Source organism: Podarcis muralis, chromosome 16 (genome assembly GCF_964188315.1).
Source record: "Podarcis muralis chromosome 16, rPodMur119.hap1.1, whole genome shotgun sequence".
Lineage (NCBI taxonomy): Eukaryota > Metazoa > Chordata > Lepidosauria > Squamata > Lacertidae > Podarcis > Podarcis muralis.
The window spans coordinates 973265-1000636 of NC_135670.1; the positions used below are offsets into that span (position 1 = coordinate 973265).

The 27372-nt window shown below is 42.7% G+C and overlaps 3 protein-coding genes across 3 annotated transcripts; 1 reads left to right on the forward strand and 2 right to left on the reverse strand.

Annotated features, from left to right (window-relative positions):
- The first annotated feature begins 8194 nt into the window (after positions 1-8194).
- Positions 8195-9893, forward strand: LOC144325833 (vomeronasal type-2 receptor 26-like). The gene is made up of 3 exons (XM_077920544.1): positions 8195-8236; positions 8506-8632; positions 8992-9893. Exons 1-3 carry the CDS (start codon positions 8195-8197, stop codon positions 9891-9893), a joined length of 1071 nt encoding a protein of 356 aa, XP_077776670.1.
- Positions 9894-13272: 3379 nt separating this feature from the next.
- LOC114586875 (vomeronasal type-2 receptor 26-like) lies at positions 13273-21636 on the reverse strand. The gene is made up of 4 exons (XM_028710723.2): positions 21262-21636; positions 18178-18405; positions 15223-15349; positions 13273-14201 (listed from the first exon to the last, which is right to left on the reverse strand). Exons 1-4 carry the CDS (start codon positions 21634-21636, stop codon positions 13273-13275), a joined length of 1659 nt encoding a protein of 552 aa, XP_028566556.2.
- A 2543-nt stretch (positions 21637-24179) lies between these two features.
- Positions 24180-26956, reverse strand: LOC144325813 (vomeronasal type-2 receptor 26-like). The gene is made up of 3 exons (XM_077920389.1): positions 26915-26956; positions 25441-25567; positions 24180-25081 (listed from the first exon to the last, which is right to left on the reverse strand). The coding sequence occupies exons 1-3, from the start codon at positions 26954-26956 to the stop codon at positions 24180-24182; spliced, it is 1071 nt and encodes a 356-aa protein (XP_077776515.1).
- Between the last annotated feature and the right edge of the window lie 416 nt (positions 26957-27372).

The following is a 27372-nucleotide window of genomic DNA, read 5'->3' on the forward strand; positions in this document are numbered from 1 at the left end:
ATTTTGAGTTTATGTATATTGAGTGGTAAAAAGAAGATTAGCATAATATCTCGTAGTGTCCCTGTATAACCTTTAGAAGACATCTGAAGGCAGCCCTGTATAGGGAAACTTTTTAACGTTTGATGTTTTATTATGTTTTCATATATGCTGGAAGCCACCCAGAGTGGCTTTTTCCTCAGAAAAAAATTGTGGGGGACTTTGTCAAAAGCCTTACTGAAATCAAGATACACTATGTCCACAGCATTCCCCTGATCCACCAAGCATGTAACTCCATCAAAAAAGAAAGAAAGAAAAAAAGAGATTCATCTGACACGCTTATTTTTGAGAAACCCACAGACTCACAGACTGGTGGTTGAATTATCTGTTCTAGGAGCCTTTCTGGTTTTGGATGCAGCTCATCAGGTCCTGGAGATCTGACTTTATTTAAAATAGTTAAATGTTCCCTTACCTCCTCTTTTCCTATCTTGGGCTACATCTCCATCCTTACATCATTTATTTTAAATTAAAAAAAAATGTCCAGTAGCACCTTAGAGACCAGCTAAGTTTGTTCTGGATATAAGCTTTTGTGTGCATGCACACTTCTTCAGATACACAAAAGCTTATACCCAGGACAAACTTAGTTGGTCTCTAAGGTGCTACTGGACAATTTTGTTTATTTATTTCGACTGCGTCAGACCAACACGGCTACCTATCTGAATCTAGAATCATTTATTTTGTTATCTCCTGGTTGGACACTGCTTTCCTTTTGGGTGAAGATAGAAGCAAAGTAGGCTTTGAGTAGTTCTGCCTTCTCTCTGTCACCTAATAGAATTTCTCATGTTTTTATCCTTCCACTTGCTTTGAACATAGCCAAATAACCCTTTTTAAAAAAAAAATACTTCTCTTCCTTATTCTGATTTTCATCCTACAACTGTTGGCTACTTGTGTACACTCCTCTTTTATGATTCCCCATTTCTTACACATGCCCTTGTTAACTCTCAGCTCATCTGTAAGCTCCTTATGCAGCCACATCGGTTTCCTTAGATGCCTCCCACTTTTCTTTCTTGCTGGAATTGTCTGCCTTTGGGCCTTCAACATTTCTCATTTAGAAGCTCCCATCCCTATTGGGCTCCCTTCTATTAATTCCAGACTATGGGACCTTACCCAGTAGCTCCTTAAGCTACTGTGGCCCCTATGCATACTTTCCACTTTGGATCCAGGATATGGGCCCGAGTCAAAATGCCGGGGGTGGAAGTAGCGGCAGTATTGGCAGCGGCAGCAGCACTGCACCTACCCTCTACTGTGCTCCGGCAGCCACGGCTTCCTCAGGGCTGCCTTTCACCACCAGACTGCAGCTCCACTCCCAGCTCAGACCTGAGCATGAGGTGGAAGTGGCAGAGAGAAGGAGGAGTAGGGGCAGTGGCCCACCTCTCCTCCACTGGGCTCCAGCACTTGAGGAACTGTGAGGGCCATAGCTTCCTTGGTGCTAGCCCAGTGGGAGGGAGGGAAAGAGCTGCCATTGAACAGCCCCCACCACTGCCAGAGGGGCAGAGAGCACTCAGAGCCCCTTTGCCTCCTGCTCCCCCTGTGCCAGCAGCCACTCATGGCCCCACTCCTTTCCATGTGCTGCCGCCACCTTCCTGCTAAGCTCCCCCAGGGGCCATGCGCTCTGCACACCCCAGTGGTGCCAGTAAGCCACAGTTATCCACTGGGGCTGGGAAAGGTGAAGCAAAGCAAAGTGAAGGGCTGTCCTCGCTTCTTCGCTCTGCCAACCTGGCACATCAATGTTTTTCAGCTCCCTCCGTGCGCTTTGATTGGATGAGAGTCTTCTCCCAGCAGCCACCACAACTGCCGTCTTTCATTGCTAACCTTATTTAGACACTGAGAAGAGCAGAAAGTTGTGCTCCTCAGCGGTGGCTGCCCAAAGGAGGACACACGGATCCCAGGACATTCCTGGATCCAATCAGAGACCAGGCTGACTTCTTTAAATCTGGGATGCCCTGCTCACAAGAGAACAGTTGAGTGTTATGTTCTATGTATTCTGAGTTCTCCCTATGGCCTTCCTCCAGCTTATTCACTTCTATGTCTTCTTTAAAGGAAGTGGAATTAAGTGGAGGGATATTAGGTGGACCTAGGAGATCAGGGTTAAAATCACCAATCAGTCATGAAGTTCACAGTGTGACCTTGAGCCAGCTGGCTGCTTCTCCCTCCTAGTTTTTATAAGCCAGTAGTGGGAAGGGTCGAATACCAATGGAACTCAAAACCCACAATTCCTCTTTGAGCCAGCTTTCCATTTTTCATTGAACTGGGAAGGTTGATAGGAACTCAGATTACTTGCTGAGAACAACACTGTGAAGACCTCAGGAGAACTTATAACACCCTGCCAACCTTTAGTCTCCAAGTACAGTGGTACCTCGGGTTAAGTACTTAATTCGTTACAGAGGTCCATTCTTAACCTGAAACTGTTCTTAACCTGAAGCAGCACTTTAGCTAATGGGACCTCCTGCTGCCGCCACGCCGCTGCTGCGTGATTTCTGCTCTCATCCTGAAGCAAAGTTCTTGACCCGAGGTACTATTTCTGGGTTAGCGGAGTCTGTAACCTGAAGTGTCTGTAACCTGAAGCATATATAACCCGAGGTACCACTGTATAGCCTTTCCCTTATGTGCCTCCAGCAACAGGGACACCTTATTGTCTGCAAATCCAAGAGTGTTTGACCATGCAACAATTGTGCTGCTCCAAGAATGCTCATATTGAACCTCACGCTGTGGGGTAACAGTGAAAACTCAAGAAGGATCTTATATATTATCTCCCCCCCCCCCAAAAAAAGGAAATATTGGAATTTCAGTTTTTCTCTGTCAGTCACTCTGTCAATTTCATGACCTTACTGCCCTTTCCCTTCCCACATGCCACAACCACATGTATTGCATGTTTCAAGTTGTACCACTGCATTTAAGCCTCCATTGTCACCTTCATGAGTCCCTCACATTGCTCTCCAACTCTAAGATGACAAAAGGAAATTCCCCACTTCCATAGGAATTAATCTATATTTGTTAATATACAGTAACTAGTCAGTTTCAGCTGTTAGCCCATGCAATGTGGGGTTTCTGAAGTGTTTAGAAAAACTGATGGCTGCATACACTAACCATTTCTGTAAGGAAATGTAAGACTCTGTCTTGCATCTGCAACTGGAGCCTGTATTATTTTAACTATTTTCTCCCTTCCCTTAACTATTGTACAAGGAAAAATCCCTGAAAATCATGTCTTCATTGGTGACACATGTACAGCTGGGGGAAATGGTGCAGGTGTGTTTGAGGAAGAGTTTTGGGAAAACTAGGAAGCTCCCTTCAGATCAACAGTTTGCAGCTGGACTGCTTGCTTGCCTGGGGCACTCGCAATTGCAAGAGAACTACTCAATAACAAATATGCATTATTATTTTGATCTTACTATAAGTTACAGAGGTCAATGCTCTAAGGCAATAACTTTCAAACTGGTAATTATCTCAAATTGCTGTGTTTCATCATCCATATTGCCAAATCCCATATACATTTTATCAGGCCATGAACACAATCAATGTCAGTGTGTGAAAGTGTATATATATAAAAAATCCTGTGTTATTCAGAGCCCAGATAAGAAATTCTGAACATGCAGGTTTTCATGGATCAGATCTTTGACAATTTCCCTTTATCAAAATAAGGCAAAAGCATTAATTGAAAATTCTTGCAATGCAGTTTAAGGCAGATGGGTTGGAAATCTGACTTTCAGCATCCCTGTTGGCCCCAAGATGGTCAGAAGATTCCTGCTGCAGATTCTTCTCTTCCTGTGGCTGCAGTTGCCTCCAACTGAGAGCAAGGAACACTCTGCTAGATGCACCATGATGGAGCCGTTCCAGCTTCCATACCAGAATTATCAGAGAGGGGACCTAGTCATTGGAGGGATTGTTACCTATTTCGCCTTTTTATCTGAAGAAATGGATTTCCATGAGCACCCAAACACAAAACTTATAGATGAACTTTTGTAAGTAAAATCCTATCCTTCATAGTGCACGCTTGGTGAGGTCATGTTGGCTGCAGTTACACAAAACATACAATGGCATGCTCAGAATACAGTTCCATTTGACTTTTATCAAGGAGGGGTGTTAAACATCTATTTTCTTCTTTTTACATTGTGATCTTGTCACCTTCTTCTTTGTTGCTTTATTCTGCTTCTTGGTGTTTCTATCTTCTGCCTGTTCTGCTTTCTCATCATCTGATCCCATAGCTCTTACCACTCTCTCCCAACTTCATCCTCATCTTCTCTCTGTGTTTCCGTTCACACCATTAACGTCTGTTTTCCTTTGCAGCAAAGCTTGATCCTCACATTCACAATCACTATCATTTAATCTAACAGTCACAGATATATGTGACATATGAATATCATAGATTTTGGATTATACCTGCTGCTATGCAATGTAAACCATATTGGGTAATAATACCAAGTATCGCAACTGAGTTTTACGCAGAGTAGACTCAATGAAATTAAAACATCTAAGTTTGTCTGATCTATTAATCCTAATGGGCCTTCTCTGAGTATAACTAACATTGGCTACAGCATTTTTGGTACAGCCATAATTTTATTAGAAGGAGGGAAGGATGGAGACTCAGGTACCGTGAAAGAATAAATCATGTTCCATCTGATGTGCTCTGTTCTCTACTCCCCACCTACACCAAACCCTTACTATCTGAAAGGCACCAGTCAGAATTTCTGAATTGGGAACTTCTCATGCAATGAGTGTCCGTTGGTTGCTGAAAGGAAATAAGGAGTTAAGGGAAGGATGTGGCAACTTATGTACATGCATGTGAGCTAGGAAGTTACCTATGCGCTTAACAGGGAGAGGAGGAGAATACCTCTGACATATAGTATAACTCTTTTATTAGTGACACACCAAAGTACTACCAGAATACCCTCTCCCTGGTGTTTGCTGTGAAAGAAATAAACAAGAATCCTAATATCGTAATGAATATGACCTTTGGGTTTCACATATATGATAGCTACGTAAATGCAAGGATGACTTATCAGAACACCCTGAAACTTCTGTCCATCACAGAAAGGATTGTCCCCAATTTCAAATGTGACAAGAAAGAACAAAAGATAGCTGTTATTGGGGGACTTGACTTTGGCATCTCTCTCCACATGGCTACTGTCTTAGGCATCTACAAGATTCCACAGGTATAGTAAGTGTGGGGGTTGTCAAGCTCTTCTGCCTCGGGTACAATAGTTATCTTCTGGGTTGTCCATGCTTTCTTTTACTTTGGCTCATTTTTCTGAAAAAGGAGGTGAGAAATAAATATATACCTGATACAAAATCACGTGGGGGAGCTATGCAATAGTGGTTGGAGGAGAGGGGCTTTGGTGCTTGCCTGACTTTGTCTCCCATGTATCACTGGGAAGCAGCAGGGAGGTTGGGACAGCACAAATGCAGCAGCAGGAGTCTTCCTCTTGCTCCCAGGAAGCTACACAAGACCAGCTGCAAGAGGTCAGAGAAACCTGCTCCTCCTCCCCACCAACAACTGCTGGAGATGCACATTCTGCTATTGTGAGCCATTAATGGATTTCTTTCCTTTTTACCCTTTTCAGTTCCACAAGCATGTGTCCTTTTTTTGTTCTAAAAGGCTTCACAAAACATCATCAGAATCTCAGTGTCCATTTCTCTCGTTTTCGTAAGCAGTTCTGGCTAATCCACAGATTTCCCAGCTATTTCTCCTAATGTAATATATTTTTTGATTTCATTTTCACTAATGTATTCACTTTTGCGAACAGTCTCATTTTAAAATAAAGCTTTGCTTTTGCTTGGAGAAGTGAATTGCAAAATTCAGAGAAGTACAAATGTCAGTGGATTGCGGCATTTTGGCTTACAAATTGTTTCAGGAATTGTGAATCAGGTGAATGTTCATTGAACTCAATTCCTCTCCTATGCCTAGTTGCGTCTCATCACAAAGGTTCGAATAAGCAAGGGAGATGCTTGTCCTGATTTTGTCCACTAGCCCTGACCACTTTTGCTTAATGGTCAAGGAGTCCAAGTTCTTGAGAGCCATAGGTTTCCCCCTCATGAAATATATAATTATGTCCAAGTACAAAAAGAGTTTCTGAACAGACAAGTTGAGCTGTGCTTCTTTCTTCCCAACTAACAAAACCAGTGGGTATAGGTCCAGATCTTGAATTATGTTAGTGGTGCACATCACCACAAAGTATAGGAAAATATGATGCCTTTATTTAAAACTGTACGCTAGAACTCTCCAATTCTTGTGGGATTGATTTCTTCCTCCAGATTGCTTACTGCGTATTAGCTCCAGTGAGAAGCCCAGAGTTGCAACCCCAGACATTCTACCGAACGGTGCCCAATGAGAAATATCAATATGAAGGGATTGTCATACTACTTCGACATTTCCAATGGACTTGGGTAGGAATTGTGGCATCCGATGATGAAAATGGAGAGACCTTTATGCAAAGCTTAGTGCCAATGCTTTCCCAGCATGGCGTCTGTACAGCTTTTGTTGAAAAGCTACCAGCCATATCTCAGGGTCTAGATCATTTTAGTTCCCTGGAACTCCTTCGGGCCAAGTCCTCTTTCCTGATGGCCTCAGAAGTTAACATAGTGGTTCTCTGTGCAGAACCTCAGACCATTACAGTTGTGAAATGGTTGCAATATTTCTATTCATCAGCAGAAGATGTTGCAGGCACCGTGTGGATTTTGACAGCCCAGTGGGCTTTCTATTCAGAAACAATGCAAAGGTATAACGATATACAAGTCTTTGATGGTGCCTTGTCTTTTGCAATTCACACAGAGAAAGTCCAGGGATTTAAAGAATTCCTTCAGACCCTGAACCCCAACTCTCCAAAGGGAGATGGGTTCCTCCAGGCTTTTTGGCAACAGGCATTCAGTTGTTTATTTTCTGCTTCCAATGAGAGCAACGAGAGCACAAACACCTGCACTGGCCATGAGAGTCTGGAGAGCCTTCCTGGGCATATTTTTGAAATGACCATGACTGGCCAAAGTTACAGTATCTATAATGCGGTTTATGCCATTGCACATACTTTACATCAGATGCACTCATCCAGGTCAAAACGCAGAAAGATGGCAGGCAGAGGTGGGCTCGATCCTCAAGAACTGCAGCCTTGGCAGGTGAGACTTCCTATTCAGAGTAAACCTTTGCAAAGTTGAGAAAGGATCATTATCAAGAATTAAGAATATGTTTGAAAATATTAAGGTTTGTTTCTACCCATGGCTGCCCACCCATTCTGTCCACCAACACCAACTATTTTCTAGAACCTGCATTTGTTTCTGCACTAAAGAGGGACATATAGGGCTATTTTCAAATGTGGTCACCTGGTCTGTTTTTTAACTCGCTTCCAGTGATGTTCATTGATTATATTGGGCCTGCAAGTTAAGGTCACTTTACGTTGAATACACACAAACACAGAGACATAGACCTTTTACCTTTCCTCTACAACTATTCCCACATTCTTTTCAATCCTTAACTGTTTTCCCTTTCCTTCAAGCTGAAGGAGCCACAATCAAGATAGGACCTGTACTTCCCTTCCATTTGCAGGAGTAGTTGAAGGAGCTATGGCACTCTGTACCCTTTCCCTGCCTCTCTGGGAACATGGGCTGTCAAGACGTGTGGAAGCATCTCTTGGATGGGGAAAAGTAAACAAACAAACAAAAAAGGAGATCAGGGAAAACCTACCATGAGCTGCTCTCCATTTTGTTTTCCCTCCCTCCCTGCACTCCCACCTTGCAGGAGGGGCAGTTCCAGGGCGTCCTGACATGGCACCATTTTGCCTTTGCATATGGACCCCAAAGCTGAACCCTCAGGCAAGTGGCAGGCCAGCTGTACTTGCTAGAAATACTTAGGTGCTCCAAATGTTGTAGACTGCACAGTTTTGGACTACTTTCCATTGTGTGAAATATATGGATGGATACTTTCTCCTTTCTATGATCCATAAAAGCTCTCCTTTTTAAAACCTTGCCTTTTTTCCCTTCTGTCTAGCTGCACTCGTTCTTGAGGAGTATCTCCTTCAACAACAGTGCTGGTGACTTAGTGTCCTTTGATGAGAATGGGGAATTAGCAGGTGGATTTGATATTATTAACTGGGTTACTTTTCCAAACCAAACCTTCTCCCGTGTGAAAGTAGGAAAGATAGTTCCACAAGGATCACAAAATGTAGAATTCAATATGGATGAGGGAGCCATCACATGGCACAGATCTTTTAATCAGGTGGGACCACTGGATTTTAAAAAAACGAGGTATTGTTATTAAGAATACAAATTATAAGGTTAATGTAGAAATTTTTATCATTAATAAGCAAATGAAAAGTTCAATATTCCTTCTCATTCACTCTCAATATTTACATTGCTGTTTATTTACGCATACAACACACCTTTCTGGAATAATGTTAATCAGTCAGCTGATCTCTTCTGTTTGGTTAAAACTGTGTTGCTCACAAAGCACAAGAGAGCTACATTTTCTCCTCTTTTTAAGAATAGGTGCTGCCCCTTGCCTTGTGTAATGATCACTGCCAGCCAGGCTACAGCAGGAAAAAGAAGGAGGGGTTGCCATTTTGTTGCTATGATTGTGCTTTGTGTCCACATGGGATGATTTCAAATCAAACGGGTAGGAGACATAATCTGCTATTTTGTATAATGCTTCCTAATACCTATTTCAACTTTTCCCAGGGAATCTGGTATTACTATTTTGCACATTGTACCACAAAGAATTGTGACCAACTCTAGCTAAGGGTACAACCAAAGCCAATATTTCTGATCACTAATTCCAGATGAAGGACAGAGTAGATGAACAATCCATGCACCTAAGGCCCATCAAAATGTAGAACCTATTTCAGATTATGCATAATGGCAGGAGATTGTACAAACAGTTTTTAATATCCTCTTATCTCTGATACTTTTTCCAAGTACTTAATGCCTTATTTGTTGGAACACATTTATCACTCATTTCATTTTCATTTTTTTCAGATATGGATGATTGTTTCCAATGCCAAGATGACCAATTTCCAAACAAGGACAGAGATCAATGCATCCCCAAACGCCAACATTTTCTTTCCTACGCAGAACCTTTAGGGTTCCTTTTAGCTTCCTTGGCTCTGGCCTTTTCTCTGGTCACAGCTTGGATACTTGGCGTCTTCTCTAGGAATGGGGACACTCCCATTGTCAAAGCCAACAACCGGGACCTCACCTACACTCTGCTCCTTGCCCTCTTGCTCTGCTTCCTCTGCTCCTTGCTCTTCATTGGCCAGCCTCACCCAGTCAGCTGCTCTTTACGACAAGCTGCTTTTGGCATCATCTTCTCCATTGCTGTGTCTTGTGTCTTGGCCAAAACCATCACGGTGGTTCTGGCTTTCATGGCCACCAAACCAGGATCCAGGATGAGGAAATGGGTGGGGAAATCTCTCACAAACTCGGTTCTTCTTGGCTGCTGCACAGTTCAAACCAGCATTTGTGCTGCTTGGCTCTGTACGGCTCCTCCATTCCCAGATGTGGACATGAACTCTCTGATGGAGGAAATCATTGTGGAATGCAACGAAGGTTCTGTCGCGATGTTTTATTCTGTCCTGGGTTATCTGGGATTCCTGGCCATGGTCAGCTTCACTATGGCTTTCCTGGCCAAGAGGTTGCCGGACAGTTTCAACGAAGCCAAGTTCATCACCTTCAGCATGTTGGTGTTCTGCAGCGTTTGGCTGTCCTTTGTTCCCTCTTATCTGAGCACCAAAGGAAAGCAGATGGTGGCTGTGGAGGTCTTTTGCATCTTGGCCTCCAGCGCAGGTTTGCTGGGTTGTATCTTTGCCCCAAAATTATATATAATTATTCTGAGGCCCGACTTGAACAGCAAAGACCACTTAATTCTGAGGAGCAAATAGGAATCAGCTTGCATTGATGCTTATTGTTTGCTGGCATTTATTGGAAGAAACCAGACAAAGTAATTCCTTTTATTTCTCAATTCGTATCCTTTTCATCTTTTTCATCCCTCGCTTGTCATTGACTATTTCTATACAGCATTTTCCACAAGTGAATCTGGGCTGAAAGTGGTCTGCAGAATAATCCAAATCTAAACACTGTAATACATAAGAACACAGGAAGAGGCTGGTGGATCAGGCCCATAGCCCTTCTGGTCCAGCCTCCTGTTCTCACAGTGGCCAACCAGGTGCCCCAAAGGGGAAGCTGCAAGCAGGATTCAAGCACAAGGACACTTTCCCCTCCTTTGGTTTCCAGCAACTCGTATTCAGGAACATGGCTGCCTCCAACTGTGGCATCGGAGCTGAGCCATCCTGGCTAGGAGACATCAATAGTCCTCTCCTCCGTGAATTCGTCTAGGGCTCTTTTAAAGCCATCTATTCTGGTGGCCATCCCTGCCCCCTGTGGGAGTGACTTCCATAGTTTAACAATGCACATTATATACAACAACCACGCGCAATAGGACCTGGAACCACTTGCAAAATTACACTAAGCCATTAATCATCAACAATGCACAGTTCGTTTAACACAGAGAAACATTTAAGTCAGCATGCAGCTTGCAAATAGGTTAAGTCAGAATATCAGTTTTCCCCAATATATTGAATTTTGAATATATAATTCTTTTTGGAGCAATGTTCTCACATGGATTTAGGAGGAATATGTTGTTCCTTATATCTTGGCATGTTTTGAAACTTTTTGTCTTGTCCCTGAAACAGCAAGTTAGTGGCGGCTACTGCTCATGGGGACTTTTAGGGGTCAGGGATTGTGCTGAGGAGGGTTGCATTCAGCCTCCCTCCCCCTGCTCAGGTTCCTGAATCTTCCCAGGAGCAGTGGGAGTAAGCAGAGTCCCTGGAGCCTGACATTAGGCAAGGAAAAGACATGGAGACCAACCGAAGGTGGAGCCAGAGTCTGTAATAGACAGAACCTGAGGTCCTGCAATTAGATTGGGGGAGAAAATATTGAAGTTTTCTGGGCAGTGCCCCAATTACCCTACTACTCTCCACTGCACCAAGTACCTGTGACTGTCAGTGCACACTTTGTAAACTGTGATGGATCTATAACACCATGGTTCAGTTTGATGAATGGTTGTAGAAAAATCCAGAAATCATTTGATCTGTCAGTCTCTATACTTATGAATAGCAGCAAGATAATATTATTTTATGAAGCAGAGGGACATGTGCTGGAATACCTTTATCCCATGAGTTGAGCAAAAGATGACGAGAATGACTTGTTCAACAGAAGTAGCACTGGCTTCATCCTGGCAGAAGCTTCCGTCCACAAATCTGAGAGAGGTGCACCCAGGCCAACCTACAACTATAATCAATAAAGCTGAGACAAATTTGTAACCTCATAAAGTTGTTCTGGCAATTTGTTATCCTGTCAATACATTGATCATAGGGAGCCTGCTACACCTGGGTCTGCAATAGTTCATTATTATTTTGTATTACATTTTAGCTGTTGTACAGTGGTACCTTGGGTTAAGAACTTAATTCGTTCCGGAGGTCTGTTCTTAACCTGAAACTGTTCTTAACCTGAAGCACCACTTTAGCTAACGGGGCCTCCTGCTGCTGCCGCGCTGCAGGAGCACGATTTCTGTTCTCATCCTGAAGCAAAGTTCTTCACCCGAGGTACTATTTCTGGGTTAGTGGAGTCTGTACCCTGAAGCATATGTAACCTGAAGCGTATGTAACCCGAGGTACCACTGTACTTTCTTGTGAAGTGTCCAGGAAACATGTCTTATGGTGCAATATAAATGAAACAGTACAAGTAGGTAGTCCTTCTGAAGTGTTTTTTGGTTTTAATTTGATCCGGGAGAGGAAGATGCTTCTTTATGTATTCCCTATTTAAGAGGAAAAACAGCTCTCAAATCTCCTATTAGTCTCTTCTCTCACTTTAAAGAACAGCTACTTGTGGGAATTTCTGGCTCTCTTCAGCTTCTCGTGATGTCAGCTGTGGGACAGATGAAGAGTGGCTGGGCTGATGGGGGTTTGTAGGCTCAATAGGATGTCAGGAGCACCTGTGCAAAGTGCTTTACAAATTCTGGTGATGACCTGATAGTTTATGGAGCTTTGGAAGTTCCAACAATCAGCAGGTTGGGGTTTTTTGCCTCTCTCCATATGTAGCACCATAGATTCCTCTACAGATATCATCATATCATCAGCAAATGCCTTGAGCTTATATGCTCTCTGCCCCACTGTTGTCCCTTTGATTTCATCATCAGATCTAATTCTTCTAGCCAGAACCTTTAAAACCAATATAAAAGGGAATTAGTAACAGATTGGTTGCAATATTACCAGCTTAATGAAGTGTTTAAGTTGGATAAAAAGAAGGGTTTTTCAAATAAAACCTATGAACAGGTCATATCGGTAATGATCCACTGGGCCAAGGATTTTGGTTATAACATTGAATTAGCAGCGTGGGAGAAACTATGGACAATAGAATTAAAATTTACAGTGTGTTACACTCTGAAGGAGAATTATATGAAAATGATGCATCAATGGTATTTAACTTCTAGCAAATTAGCTATGATGTGCAATTCAAAGTCTAAAACGTGCTGGAAATGTAAAGAAAAAGAGGGTACTTTTATCATATGTGGTGGTCATGTAATATGATAAAAGACTTCTGGGAAATGATATATAATTAACTGAAAAAATGTTGAAAATAACTTTCCCTAAGAAACTAGAAGCTTTTCTTTGAGGTATTATAGGACCAGAGGTCCCAAAGGAGCAGACAAAACTATTTATGTATGCGACCATGGCTGCACGGACTCTGTTGGCCCAGAAATGGGAAGATGGTACAACCCTGACCAAAGAAGAGTGGCAGACAAAATTGAGGAACTGTGCCGAGATGGCAAAGCTTTCAGGAAGAATCAGAAACCAGGAAGAGAAGGTCTTTAATAAAGAATGGGGAAAGTTTATAATATATTTGAAAAGCTATTGTAAACAATTACATACATTGGTAGGATTGACAGAAAACTTGTAGTAAAAAATTGAACCATGGATTGACAAAGGATTTATAAAAATAGAGTTATGAAAGAGATGTAGAGGGGGAAATCATTACATTAAGATCCACAGTGGGGGGGAAGGGAAGTCAAAAGGGATTATAGGTTTACGTATTTAATTAATTTAAGTAAAATAGAAATTGCAAAAATAGAAATTAATATAAATAAAGGAATTCATCCAGTTCAACTCTAGTCACAAAAAAAGGATTGTTCTATGCTTAAAGAAGTGCCCCTGCTCAAATTCTCATCATATTTCTTACATCAACATTTACAAAGTAATTTACTTAAGAAGATGATCTTCCTTCCTTCCTTCCTCTATTTCTACTCATTAGTTGCTCCCTGTTGTTCAGCTCAGGCCTCCAAACAATAATATAACATTTGGGAGAAAAGATGCAACCCAGTAATCCAGCACTGGAGGCCAAGATGGAGAAGATCTCCACGGCCACCATGTATTTCCCTTTGGTGCTCAAGTAGGTTGGAACAAAGGACAACCAAACACTGCAAAACACCACCATGCTGAAAGTGATAAACTTGGCTTCATTGAAACTGTCAGGTAATTTTCTGGCTAGAAAAGCCACAAAGAAACTGACAATGGCCAGGAAGCCCATATAGGCTAAGACACAATAAAACATGACAGCTGATCCCTCATTACATTCCAGTATGATTTCCCCATTCAGCGAGGACATGTTCCTGTCTGGGAATGGTGGGGAAGTAGTTAACCAAAAAATGCAAATTGCCACTTGGATAAAGGAGCAGGAAAAGACAATAGCATTTGCCAGCCCTTTCCCCACCCATTTTCTCACGCTGGATCCTGGTTTGGTGGCCACGAATGCCAGTACCACAGTGATGGTCTTTGCCAAGACAGAGGACAGGGCGACAGCAAAGACAATGCCGAAAGTCATCTGTCGGAGGAGGCAAAGAATCTTTTCAGGCTGTCCAATGAAGAGAGAAGAGCAGAGGAAACAAAGGAGGAGGGAGAGGAGGAGAATGTAGGTGAGGGTCCGGTTGTTGGCTTTGACGATGGGAGTATTGTTGTGCTTCACAAAGGTTCCAAGTACCAGAACTGTGACCAAAGAGAAAAACATGGCCAAGACAATTAAGACAATCCCTAAATTTTCTTTGTAAGAGAGGTAATTTAAAACCTTGAGAATGCATTGAGTTTGGTATTTGTTGGGATATTCATCTTCTGGGCATTTGATACAGGCATCCATATCTGGAAAAAATGAACAAATCAGCATTTAAAATGGCAGGAAGTCAACTGATATGTATCCCAAACAGTCTTGGTTGTCTTACATTGTATCTTATATACCAGATACAGTGGTACCTTGGGTTACAGATGCTTCAGGTTACATATGTTTCAGGTTACAGATTCCTCTAACCCAGAAATATTACCTCGGGTTAAGAACTTTGCTTCAGGATGAGAACAGAAATCATGCGGCAGCAGCAGGAAGCCCCATTAGCTAAAGTGGTGCTTCAGGTTAAGAACAGTTTCAGGTTAAGAACGGACCTCCGGAACGAATTAAGTATGTAATCAGAGGTACGACTGTATATGGAAAGAGGACTTTGTCTGGACAGCACTTGAAATACAGGCTGGTCTGGTTGCAAAGAGGAAAAGCAGCCCCCAATCTATCCATGTAGAATAAATATTGAATAGGTCCTATGGCTTCAGAAAGGGTTTTTGCAGTGTTTATGTCACTCCCTGGCCCAGGAAGCCACTTTCCTCTTTTTTATTCAGACAGGCATTTTGGCTATGCCACTCCTGACATCCAGGGGGGGGGTGTAGGCTCACGCCCCATTCACACCCTCGCGGGGCTGGCTGCAGCCCCGCGGGACCAAGGGAATCCCGGGATCATTAGTATTCATTATTCACCGCACCAGCCAATCGGCTGGCAGTGGGGGCGGGACCTGTAAGGGGCATTTAAGGTCAGGGCAGCCCATACTCACCCCTTTCTTTTCGCCCATTAACCTAAATTCGGTGTCCTGTGTCTTTATTTATTCCATTCTGTGGGATGGGGCGGGAATTGCCACGCAATTAAATTCCAGATTTTATTATCCCTTCATCTTTTATGTATTTACTTTAAGTTAATATTACATTGATGGGCTCCCTTTCATCCAAGGATCTGAAGAATTCTGTTTTGCAAATTGTCCTAATAAACATTTGTGGGATAGACGTTCTCCAAACAAATCTAATAAATATGCATGCTATGGAAATTTCTTGGCGTCGTGCCCCTTACCCTTCTGGCTAGATATCATCCCTTCTGCACATGGAGCACAATCATAGCAGCAAAATTTCTCTCCTTCCCTCTTTTTCCTGCTGTAGCCAGGATAGCAGTAGTCATTGCACACAGAAACAGGCAGCACCTTAATGGTATAAGCAATAAGAGATTGAGATCTCTCCACTTCCCTCCTGCTTCATATATGTGAGGGGAGACTAGCTGGCTCTGCTCCCCCAGCCGTACCCTTGCAAGCCCTTTCTGCAACCTCCCACTTGTTGGGGGCTTAGTGTATGCAGCTAGGGGTCTTCTCCGCTGAATTTCTGCTTGTGTTGGCCATGTTGATAGATTTGGAAGGCTGCATGAATAGAGAAGGGCCCCTGCTGCAGGCATTGAGCCACCCAAATATGGAGGATGCCACAGAAAGCCAACGAGAGCACAATGGAGGACTGGTGCCAATAGGCTCATCTTCACTATAATAATAAAATGATTCCAGTCATGTGAGGGTTAAACAAGTGTCTTGGAAAGAACTGTTCTGAAAATACTGGGTTGTTAAAAGTGACTGATGGCATTGGAGAGTCTAGCCGTGATTTTGAAAAAGGAGGCAAGATGAGTTTGGAAAGGAACTTGAAGGGCTTGACACAGCCTCCTTCAAAGATAAGTCCAGCTTTACAAACCATAATATTCTCTTCCAGCTGAGGTTGAAATGGGAGACTGAAGAGGATTGTTGACTTCTTAAAAATAATGAGTGTTTGCCAATAAGTAGGTTCTAATTGCAGAGCGGATCCATGGAGAATGTAAGGCGTTAAGTCAAATTGCAAACATGCGCTGGATTATGGAGAAAGCTAGAGAGTTCCAGAAAGACATCTACTTCTGCTTCATTGACTATGCAAAAGCCTTTGACTGTGTCGACCACAGCAAACTATGGCAAGTTCTTAAAGAAATGGGAGTGCCTGATCACCTCATCTGTCTCCTGAGAAATCTCTATGTGGGACAAGAAGCTACAGTTAGAACTGGATATGGAACAACTGATTGGTTCAAAATTGGGAAAGGAGTACGACAAGGCTGTATATTGTCCCCCTGCTTATTTAACTTATATGCAGAATACATCATGCGAAAGGCTGGGCTGGATGAATCCCAAGCCGGAATTAAGATCGCCGGAAGAAATATCAACAACCTCAGATATGCAGATGACACAACCTTGATGGCAGAAAGTGAGGAGGAATTAAAGAACCTTTTAATGAGGGTGAAAGAGGAGAGCGCAAAATATGGTCTGAAGCTCAACATCAAAAAAACGAAGATCATGGCCACTGGTCCCATCACCTCCTGGCAAATAGAAGGGGAAGAAATGGAGGCAGTGAGAGATTTTACCTTCTTGGGCTCCATGATCACTGCAGATGGTGACAGCAGTCACGAAATTAAAAGACGCCTGCTCCTTGGGAGAAAGGCGATGGCAAATCTAGACAACATCTTAAAAAGTAGAGACATCACCTTACCAACAAAGGTCCGTATAGTTAAAGCCATGGTTTTCCCAGTAGTGATGTATGGAAGTGAGAGCTGGACCATAAAGAAGGCTGATCGCCGAAAAATTGATGCTTTTGAATTATGGTGCTGGAGGAGACTCTTGAGAGTCCCATGGACTGCAAGAAGATCAAACGCATCCATTCTTAAGGAAATCAGACCTGAGTGCTCACTGGAAGGACAGATCGTGAAGCTGAGGCTCCAATACTTTGGCCACCTCATGAGAAGAAAAGACTCCCTGGAAAAGACCCTGATGTTGGGAAAGATGGAGGGCACAAGGAAAAGGGGACGACAGAGGATGAGATGGTTGGATAGTGTTATCGAAGCTACAAACATGAGCCTGACCAAACTGCGGGAGGCGGTGGAAGACAGGAGTGCCTGGCGTGCATTGGTCCGTGGGGTCACGAAGAGTCGGACACGACTAAACGACTAAACAACAACAATAATTGCAGAGGGCTGAAAAAGTGATGAAAGATGGAGAAGCTTGAGAATGGCCAGTCTACAACAGCTGACTGTTGGCTTTGAATTGCAACACTAGGAATCCAATAATAACACTAGGAATCCTAGTTTGTGCTTCAGGAGGGAAGTGAACTTGCCATGGTAAGGGAACCCCAGGGACTCATTCTCAAGGCTGGTAAACCCAGGGATTTTGTTCAGCAGAAGCTCATTGGAACTCAGTTCTGGCACCTCTCAGGTGGGACCCATTGACCTTCTAAAAGAGCAGGGGTAGCGTTCATTGTGAGCTCCAACACCTCTTTTTCTAGAAAAATAGCACTGGGTAAACCCTCAAATTTATTCTTTGTAGGACTAAAATGTGGCACTGGGAGAATGGCCAGCTTGCTAGAGAGAGAGAGAGAGAGAGAGAGAGAGAGAGAGAGAGAGAGAGAGGTGAAAAAGGCGTCTTTTTCAACTATGTATCATCCAACCCATTCTCATAGAATTGGGAATTGGAACGTGTAAACTCCAAAGAACTTCATTACCTATAGTATAGTGTCATACGCAGAAGCAGCATGAAAGTCACAGAAACAGTGTAAACTGCCATTTTTAAAATCTGAATTATTTGAGGAAACTAAATTTGGGGGAACCTGATGAGAGTGAGACCCTCTCCAAATGCCCCATTCCTTGATCGCAGGAAACCGAGTCTTCAGTTTTAAACAAATTTAAGGTTGGGTAATATGCAGTTCTCAACACTGATATAGTTTAACATAATCTTTGAGGGTCTTGTTACTTTTTCGATTTCTATTGTAATGGCCAATGGTAACAAACAAAAAGACTTGAAAGATTGAACTCTCTTTTTATTGCATTGCTACAAAGAAGGGAAGGAACTGCGTCATATAATCATAAAACATTGCAACCCTGCATTATTCAGGACACGAAGAGGAGGTAGAATCACCCACTGGCAAACACTGAGCTTTTCTCTTTTAATATAATCAGGTATTTCCAGCTGTATCTCACCTGATTAAAAACTGGATGCCATATAATTTGGTCTTCATGAATGATTAACTCTTTGCCTGGAGGAGCCTGTGGTTCTAGTCTCCCAACTTTGACTCTAACCACTGAGCCATTGGGGAACATCACCCAGTTTGTGACATCAAAACCAGCCACTAATTCTCCGGTGTCATAAAAATGCACAGTGTCTCCTACAGTGTTATTGAATAAGATGTTACTCAGAAAGTGATGGACCTAGATTGGAAAAGCATATGAAGTCTTGAAATGATTTCACTGAGTGTCACAAAGGCTTATATCATACTTTAAAAAACAACAAACTTCATTTTTGGTGACTTTATCTACCTGACATTCTAATCCTTCTGTTTGTCTCAATTTTAAACAGCCCCTATTTTATAATACGAATGACCGTGATCCAAAATGAAATAGAAATACAGCCGCAAACATTTTTGGATTAAATGAATTATTCAAGCAGACAGTTCCTTTCGCTGATTGATCTACAGCTAGCTGGCTTTAAAAAGAAAAAGTGTTGGGTTGCAGTTACCTGCCATGGTTGCACATTTTGAAATACCAATTTCTCTCCTCCTGCTGTTCTTCTCCACCTGGAGCTGGATTCGTATAAGGCATTCAAAGCATGTGCCACAGCATAGACAGCATTGTAAACACTGTAGCTGTGGCCAGTCATGTGCATTTCAAACAGAATTCCAGGAAGGCTCTCCAGCTTCTCCTCCCCAGTGCAGGTTTTCTTTTTATCCCCTTCCTTCTCCCTCCCTTCAGAAACAGTTAATGAACAGTCGAATGCCTGTTCCCAGAAGTCTTGGATAAAGCCATCTCCTTTGGCGCAGGAAGGTCTTAACATCTGAATGAACCTTTGGAATCCTAATGGCTGATGTGAGTGAACGGTGAAGGATATGGAACCATGGAAGGTTTGCATGTCCCAGTTCATCTGTATGGAGTGTGCTGCAAAATCCCAGTGGGATGTAGCAATCCACACTTTACCCACGGGTGAAATGCCAATTAAGGGTGCTATAAACAGCATCGTTATCAATACCTGAAAGCACGGGTGTTCTCCATAAATAAAAAATACACTGGGTTTTCTCTCAAACAAAATAATATACCTTTCCAAGTGTTGGAAAGCATAGTCTATCATCTCGTCCACATAATTCCATTTTGGTAGTCTTACTATGAGGGCATGACAGATACCATTTTGGGAGAGGATTGGCACCATTGCCTGCAGGAACCTGTCTGCTTTGTCATCATCCACAGCAGCAAGTCCAACCCATGTCCATCCAAAATGCCGAAGCAACCACACAGCTCCCATTTGCTGGTGGGATTCATTTGGGACCATCTGGTACAACAATGGTAATAGCAGTTTGACACTTTGCTCTGGCCAAAATGATCCATAGGTGAGCTGAAATAAAACATACACATATTGGAAGGGTTTAACAATTACTGTATTTTTCGCTCCATAAGACACACTTTTTTCCTCCTAAAACGTAAGGGGAAATGTGTGTACGTCTTATGGAGTGAATGGCATTGCGCGGAGAGGAAGAGCTGCACAGTGCCTCTTCAGCGAAGCGGGAAGAGAAATGGAAGGGGCTCTGTTCCTCCTCCGCTTTGCTGGAAGGCCGCTGGGCAGAGAAGGAGAGATCCCCCCCCCCGTTTTCTTCCTCTAAAAACTAGGTGCGTCTTATGGTCGGGTGCGTCTTATACAACCAAAAATATGGCATTTCAAATCATAGAGTTGCAGGAGTGATTGTAGGCCATCTCTTCCAACAGCCCATAGAAATCCAGGGTTCAGCTATCTGCAGGTGAGGTGGGGGGCCTTCAATTTTTTGTTCAAGTTGGCATCTATGTCTCCAAGCAGAAAAACGTTTTCTCCAAGCAATACCTTCCTCTACAGAGATGGCAATTCCCAGTGAAGATTGTGTGGCAATCCTCCATTCAGCCACCTTTCCTCACGTCTGGCAACTTTAAGATAATCAGAAATCCTCAGACCCTGGCATTTGCTTGAATAGACTGCCAGCAGCAATCTGGGCTTTGGGCAGCAGGGCTATTTAAAATGTGTAGCCAGGAAGAAGTTGCGCTGTCCCAAGAGAACTATCATGCAGCTCAGAAATTATTATATATGCAAAAGATGTACCATATTAGCTGCTGTAAAAAGGGACTAGTAACAATGTCTTAAAATGCATGCAATACCAGCAAAGAAACATAGACATTATTGAGAGTATACATACAAAAGAACAAAAAGAAAGCAAAAAAGAAAAAGGGGGTTGGACGAAAAGAAGAAAAGAAAAGAACAGAAAAGAAAAGAAAGAATAAAATAGAGTAAAAAACATAGTAATATCTCATATTTCAGTCAGCAAAGAAAAGAAACCTCCGACTATACCCTTTGTACTAATTTTCAAATAAACTACTATTTACACATTTACACAATGTGTAACAATGTGATTTTTAATTATTGTTTTAGAAAGATATAGTTGAAAAACAAGCAAGCACTATAACCCTTAATGAACCACAGTACACGCTTGATCTCAGCCAAAAGGCCGAGAAGCGATAATGAATCGTGGGATATAAAATGTAGTTGTGAGTTTGGTGATGAATCTGTCTGCCATTAGCTTCACTTAATTTGACCCCCTGCCATCCTTGGGTGTTGTTGTGGGTTTCTTTATCCTAAAAGAAGTATGTTTCATATGTCTCTATTTGATCTCCTTATATTAGTTGCAGCAAAGATTTGCACTGCATCAACATCATTCTGAATTTTATTCTAGTCATCCAAAGTTTTCCCTTTCCCTCTCAGGTTTTGTCACTGATGATCTCCTTTCTCTAGGTCATTGATAGAAATTTTGAAGGTGAGTCCCAAGACAGAGCCCTGAAGCATCCCAGTTTAAATCCCTCCCAACTTTAATGGGGAACCATCAATGAGCATTCTTTGCGTACAGTTTTTTGATGTGGTCAGAATCCATCTGCCTGTGTGGTTAAATTGCATGTTACCCATTGGATAAATCAAAATGCCATGGACACTTCAATCAAAGAGTTTTCTGAAATCCAGATAGTGTGCCACAGTTGTGAAATCTCATTCACCCAGCTTACCTGTGGAGTCTTGTGGATTGCTGAAAAGATGGCCACGTTGGCCGAGATTTCAGAGATACACCCTCCAATGAGTGCTATCAGATTGTTTTGGTTGTCACACTTGAAGTTGGGGACAAACCTATGTTGTGTGGAAAGCAGGTTCATTGTTGCCTTGTAAGTCATCCTGGCAGCATAATAGCTATTGAGGATGTGGAACCCTAGAGAAATGTTGGATAAGATGTTGGGATTCTCGTTTACCTCCTTGACAGCAAATGCTAAGGCCAGGATGTGCTGATAATTCTTTGGGACTGAACTGTAGGGAGAGTTAAAGCTGTTCAATAAAGTAACCATCACATTAAAAGCACATTTGCACTCTTCCTCATCACTCAGCTGCATCTTCCAAGATTGATGTATAGTTTTTAATTGCACAGGATTATAGACGGTACTATCAATCCATTTTATACAAGAATAAGCTTTTCTAATACTTTCCCAGGGCACTTAAACATTTGAAAGTAGGAAGAAGACATGAACATTTGAAAGTTAGGGACAATATTTTCTTTAGAGGTAAATATGTATCTCACACATACTCTTTCAGAGAGTCAGGTTTATTAAGGGTCCCTCTCTAGTGCATTTTCCAGTGTGCCTCTAGTTACAGCAATAAACCCAACTTTGTTTCTTTGCAGGTTGGGAGAGAAAGATATGCAAATTAGATGTCAGAAAACAAGAGGAGAAAGAAACATTGTGTTATCTCTTTAGTAAAGGTAAAGGTACCCCTGACAGTTAGGTCCAGTCACGGATGATCCTAGGGTTGCGCGCTAATCCCGCTCTATAGGCCAAGGGAGCTGGCATTTGTCCGCAGACAGTTTTTCCAGGTCATGTGGCCAGCATGACTAAGCCGCCTCTGGCCAGAGTGGTACCTATTTCTCTACTTGCACTTTGACGTGCTTTCAAACTGCTAGGTTGGCAGGAGCAGGGGCCAAGCAACGGAAGCTCACCCTGTTATGGGGATTCGAACTGCCAACCTTCTGATCGGCAAGCCCAAGAGGCTCTGTGGTTTAGACCACAGCACCACCCACTCTTTACTATGTTATATCTTTACTCTTTACTATGGCACTAAGAAATTGAAAATTAAAAACACCAGGAGTTCTGTGGTAAAAGTGAGTAGGGGTATAAACCACCAAGTGTTTTTTCCCTAGAGGAGGAAAACAAAACAGAGGGACCATTCATTTTCAATTGGCTTCTGAAGGAATCTTACAAGTTGTATCAAATATGATGTATAACAATTGCAGTCCCACATTTCTTACACTTAAAATTAAGCACAGCATTCCTTAATGACCTGCACCATCTGTGTGTGTGTGTGTGTGTGTGTGTGTGTGTGAGAGAGAGAGAGAGAGAGAGAGAGAGAGAGAGAGGAGAAAAGAAGAAGAGGAATACAAAGAAGAATACGAGTGTCTTACAAAGGATCGTCAATCATCGTTTGTGAAGGCTGCTCCATGAATGATGGGGTATTAGAGTGGAAGAAGACTTGAGAAACAATCTCACCAATGAGAAGGTCTCCGGGCTGATAAAAACCATGACGAATAGGGAGGGGATCCTCAAACATGCTGAAATTAATAAAATGTGTGTTGCATGCAGTATGACACAGCAGTACAAGAAGGAAGGCTACCACCAGCATGATCCTGTTCATAAAACTGTCCCTCCAAAGATGCAGTGCCATGTTTCTGAGTGTAACAATCTATGCAATTGCTATCAGTTTTGCTCCAGTCCCAATTGAATGGTGGGTGATATTGTTGCTACATAAATATACAGCACAGTTGGTTAGGGAAGCTATGCACTGGTATCCTAATAATAGCTCCTTGTTCATCAGTGTTTCCAAATAGTCTGCTTTTATCCTTTGACAGAGAGTATGAATTGCAATGCTGTTGTTGCTTTCTTCCTTTAAAAATTAAATGAAATGATAAAACATTCTGTTGGTGTGCAAAGATGCCAAAATTATAACCATGTGAATTCTCAATCTGTTTGCCCAGATGAACAGACAATACATTTCAGGGCATCTCTATTATTTCATATTGCTGAATAAGGTTAAGTTTTCCACAGGAATAATATGTGGTGTGGAAGTCAGCAAGGAAGAGAAAGTACGAGCAACAAATATGACCATGGTATCACGATTTCTGGTTAGAAATCATGGTGGAATAACTTGGTAGAAGTCAAACCTAACATATAAAAATTTAGGGTAATAACAAAAGATGTCTGAGCCCTACCTGTTCCTAGATCCAATTCTGACAAATACAAGAGTTTTATACCTCTTTTCAAATGTTTATTCTTGCCCTTGCTCACTGGCTCTGGGTGCCGTTGCATCAGAGAGGGGAAAGCAGCAATTTTGACAATGATAGTGATTATTATCATTTGTTTATGCCTTTGAAGTTGCAACCAGCACAACAAGATTGCTGAAAGTGATTTTCCTGGATTTTGCAGCTATTATTATCTCTTATCCCATTAGCCAAAGTGGTACCTCAGGTTAAGATCGGTTTCAGGTTAAGAACGGACCTCCGGAATGAATTAAGTTTGTAACCAGAGGTACCACTGTACATACAATCCAGCTACTAATTCCCCATTTGTATCTGTCCTACATGGGGAAGATAAACTCAGAGAATCTGGGTCTCATGTTTCACACTGATGATGTCTCTCCATGAAGGGATATACCTTTAGCACCCAATGAATGGAAGATCAGTGTATTAGCAGGATAACAAATTGGCAGAACAACTTTATGGAGTTAAAAATTGTTGTCAGCTTTATTGGTTACAGATGTAGGTTGTAGGCTATTTCTAAGAATGAAAAGGATGAGTGTTGAGAAATACAAGGAATTACTTTCTCTGGTTTTCATCCAATAAATGCCAGCAAACAATGCAAAAATTAAAAGCATCAACGCAAGCTGATTCCTATTTGCTCCTCAGAATTAAGTGGCCTTTGCTGTTCAAGTCGGGCCTCAGAAGAATGATGTACAATTTGGGGGCAAAGATACAACCCAGCAAACCTGCGCTGGAGGCCAAGATGCAAAAGACCTCCACAGCCACCATCTGCTTTCCTTTGGTGCTCAGATAAGAGGGAACAAAGGACAGCCAAACGCTGCAGAACACCAACATGCTGAAGGTGATGAACTTGGCTTCGTTGAAACTGTCCGGCAACCTCTTGGCCAGGAAAGCCATAGTGAAGCTGACCATGGCCAGGAATCCCAGATAACCCAGGACAGAATAAAACATCGCGACAGAACCTTCGTTGCATTCCACGATGATTTCCCCCGCCAGAGAGTTCATGTCCACATCTGGGAATGGAGGAGCCGTACAGAGCCAAGCAGCACAAATGCTGGTTTGAACTGAGCAGCAGCCAAGAAGCACAGAGTTTGTGAGAGATTTCCCCACCCATTTCCTCATCCTGGATCCTGGTTTGGTGGCCATGAAAGCCAGAACCACCGTGATGGTTTTGGCCAAGACACAAGACACAGCAATGGAGAAGATGATGCCAAAGGCCGCTTGTCGTAAAGAGCAGCTGACTGGGTGAGGCTGGCCAATGAAGAGCAAGGAGCAGAGGAAGCAGAGCAAGAGGGCAAGGAGCAGAGTGTAGGTGAGGTCCCGGTTGTTGGCTTTGACAATGGGAGTGTCCCCATTCCTAGAGAAGACGCCAAGTATCCAAGCTGTGACCAGAGAAAAGGCCAGAGCTAAGGAAGCTAAAAGGAACCCTAAAGGTTCTGCGTAGGAAAGAAAATGTTGGCGTTTGGGGATGCATTGATCTCTGTCCTTGTTTGGAAATTGGTCATCTTGGCAGTGGAAACAATAATCCATATCTAAAGAAAATAAAAATGAAATGAGTGATAAATGAGTTCCAACAAATAAGGCATTAATTAGTTGGAATATGTATCAGAGATAAGTGAATATTGAAAACTGTTTGTACAATCTCCTGCCATTATGCATAATCCACAATAGGCTCTATGTTTTGATGGGGCTAAGGTGCATGGATTGTTCATCTACTCTGTCCTTCATCTGGAGTTAGTGATCAGAAACATGGCCTTTGGTTGTGCCCTTAGCTAGAGTTGGTCACAATTCTTTGTGGTACAATGTGCAAAATAGTAATACCAGATTCCCTAGGGAAAGTTGAAATAGGTATTAGGAAGCATTATACAAAATAGCAGATTACGTCTCCTACCCATTTGATTCGAAATCATCCCATGTGGACACGAAGCACAATCATAGCAACAAAATGGCAGCCCCTCCTTCTTTTTCCTGCTGTAGCCTGGCTGGCAGCGATCATTACACAAGGCAAGGGGCAGCACCTAGCCATAAAAAGAGGAGAAAATGTAGCTCTCTTGTGCCTTGTAAACAACACAGTTCTAACCAAAGACTGGTTGACATTATTCCAGAAAGGTGTGTTGTATGAGTAAATATATTGTAATGAAAATATTGGGAGTGAATGAGAAGGGATATTGAATTTTTAATCTGCATAAAGATGGAGGATAGTTTTGAACCGCCAACCTTCTGATCCGCAAGTCCTATGTTGTGATTCGAGGACCCGCCCCCTTCGCTTGGGAATAAGAAAGGCACACGGACACAGTATTTTAGGCTAATGGCCTAGAAAAGGCCACAACTTTATTGATTACATCATGTGAGAGGTATTGGCTTAGGCAGTGGAGAGAACAGTGAAGTTTGACTCCACCCACTTGGAGAGGGGTGAGTCTAGCAAGGGTTAACCACCAGTAGGGGGAGCCTGTTGATGCAAATGCAACTATAAGCTCTCCCCTGATGTCACCGGGGGTCATGCCATGGCCCCCAGCCCCCAGCAGGGCATCAGACAAGTTCCACGACTGCCGGATTCCTTTAACGGAATACCCATAAGTGAAGGGGTAGGCGATGGCCACACCCTGCCCTTCCATACACCAACAGCACATTCCAATGCTTAACCCCCAATACCGAAAAAGTTGTGACGAATTGCTACGAGGTAGGCGAAAAAACCAAGAGGCCGGTACCAATTACCATTTGGGGAAAAACTCCTACCAGGCCCCTTGGGCATCCAAGGCGACCAACCAAAGGTCCATAGCAAGGTCAGGCATTCCGGACTAACTAGAGGGAAGGGTGGGTGGATGACTCGATGAAAACCGGCAGAGGAATTGGAGGGGAGAGCTGCCGCGGCCGCATTTGAGCGGCTAAACCCCGCCCCTGGGCTTCCCGCCGATTGGAAGACTGACCGGGGGCATGTTGTGTCAGCAGTGACATCGGGCAGGGGGCGACATGCCCCCTGCAAGCCCGGGAGCAGGTCCCGATCACAACACCTCCCCTCCGGAACGAGGAGAGGCTCTCTGTGGTTTAATCCATAGCGCCACCCACGTCCCAAAGAATGTCTACATTAACATTTTTTGTATTTTTAATAGAAATACCTCATCTTATTAAAAGCAATAGTCCCACCTGATTAAAAGATCTTTGCCATGTGATGGCTTCCTTATCCATGCTGAAGTCTACATATTGTGATTCTTGTGGATTATACCTATACAATTGCTTATTAATGATAAAGAATGTCTACATTAACCTTATACGATACGATAGCCTTTATTGTCATTGTCCCATACAGAACATAATTTGTATTCATAATAACAAGACCTAATTTTTTTAAAAAACACTGGTCCCACCTGATTAAAAAAGCTGTGCCATGTGATGGCTTCCTTATCCATGCTGAAGTCTACATATTGTGATTCTTGTGGAACTATCTTTCCTACTTTCACACGGGAGAAGGTTTGGTTTGGAAAAGTAACCCAGTTAATAATATCAAATCCACCTGCTAACTCCCCATTCTCATCAAAGGACACTAAGTCACCAGCACTGTTGTTGAAGGAGATACTCCTCAAGAACGAGTGCAGCTAGGCAGAAGAAAACAAAGGCAAAGTTTTAAAAAGGAGAGCTTTTGTGGATTATAGAAAGGAGAAAGTATCCATCCATATATTTCACACAATGGAAAGTAGTCCAAAACTGTGCAGTCTACAACATTTGGAGGACCTAAGTATTTCTAGGAAGTACATCTGGCCTGCCCCTTGTGTGAGGGTTCAGCTCTGGGGTCCATGTGCAAAGGCAAAACGGTGCCATGTCAGGA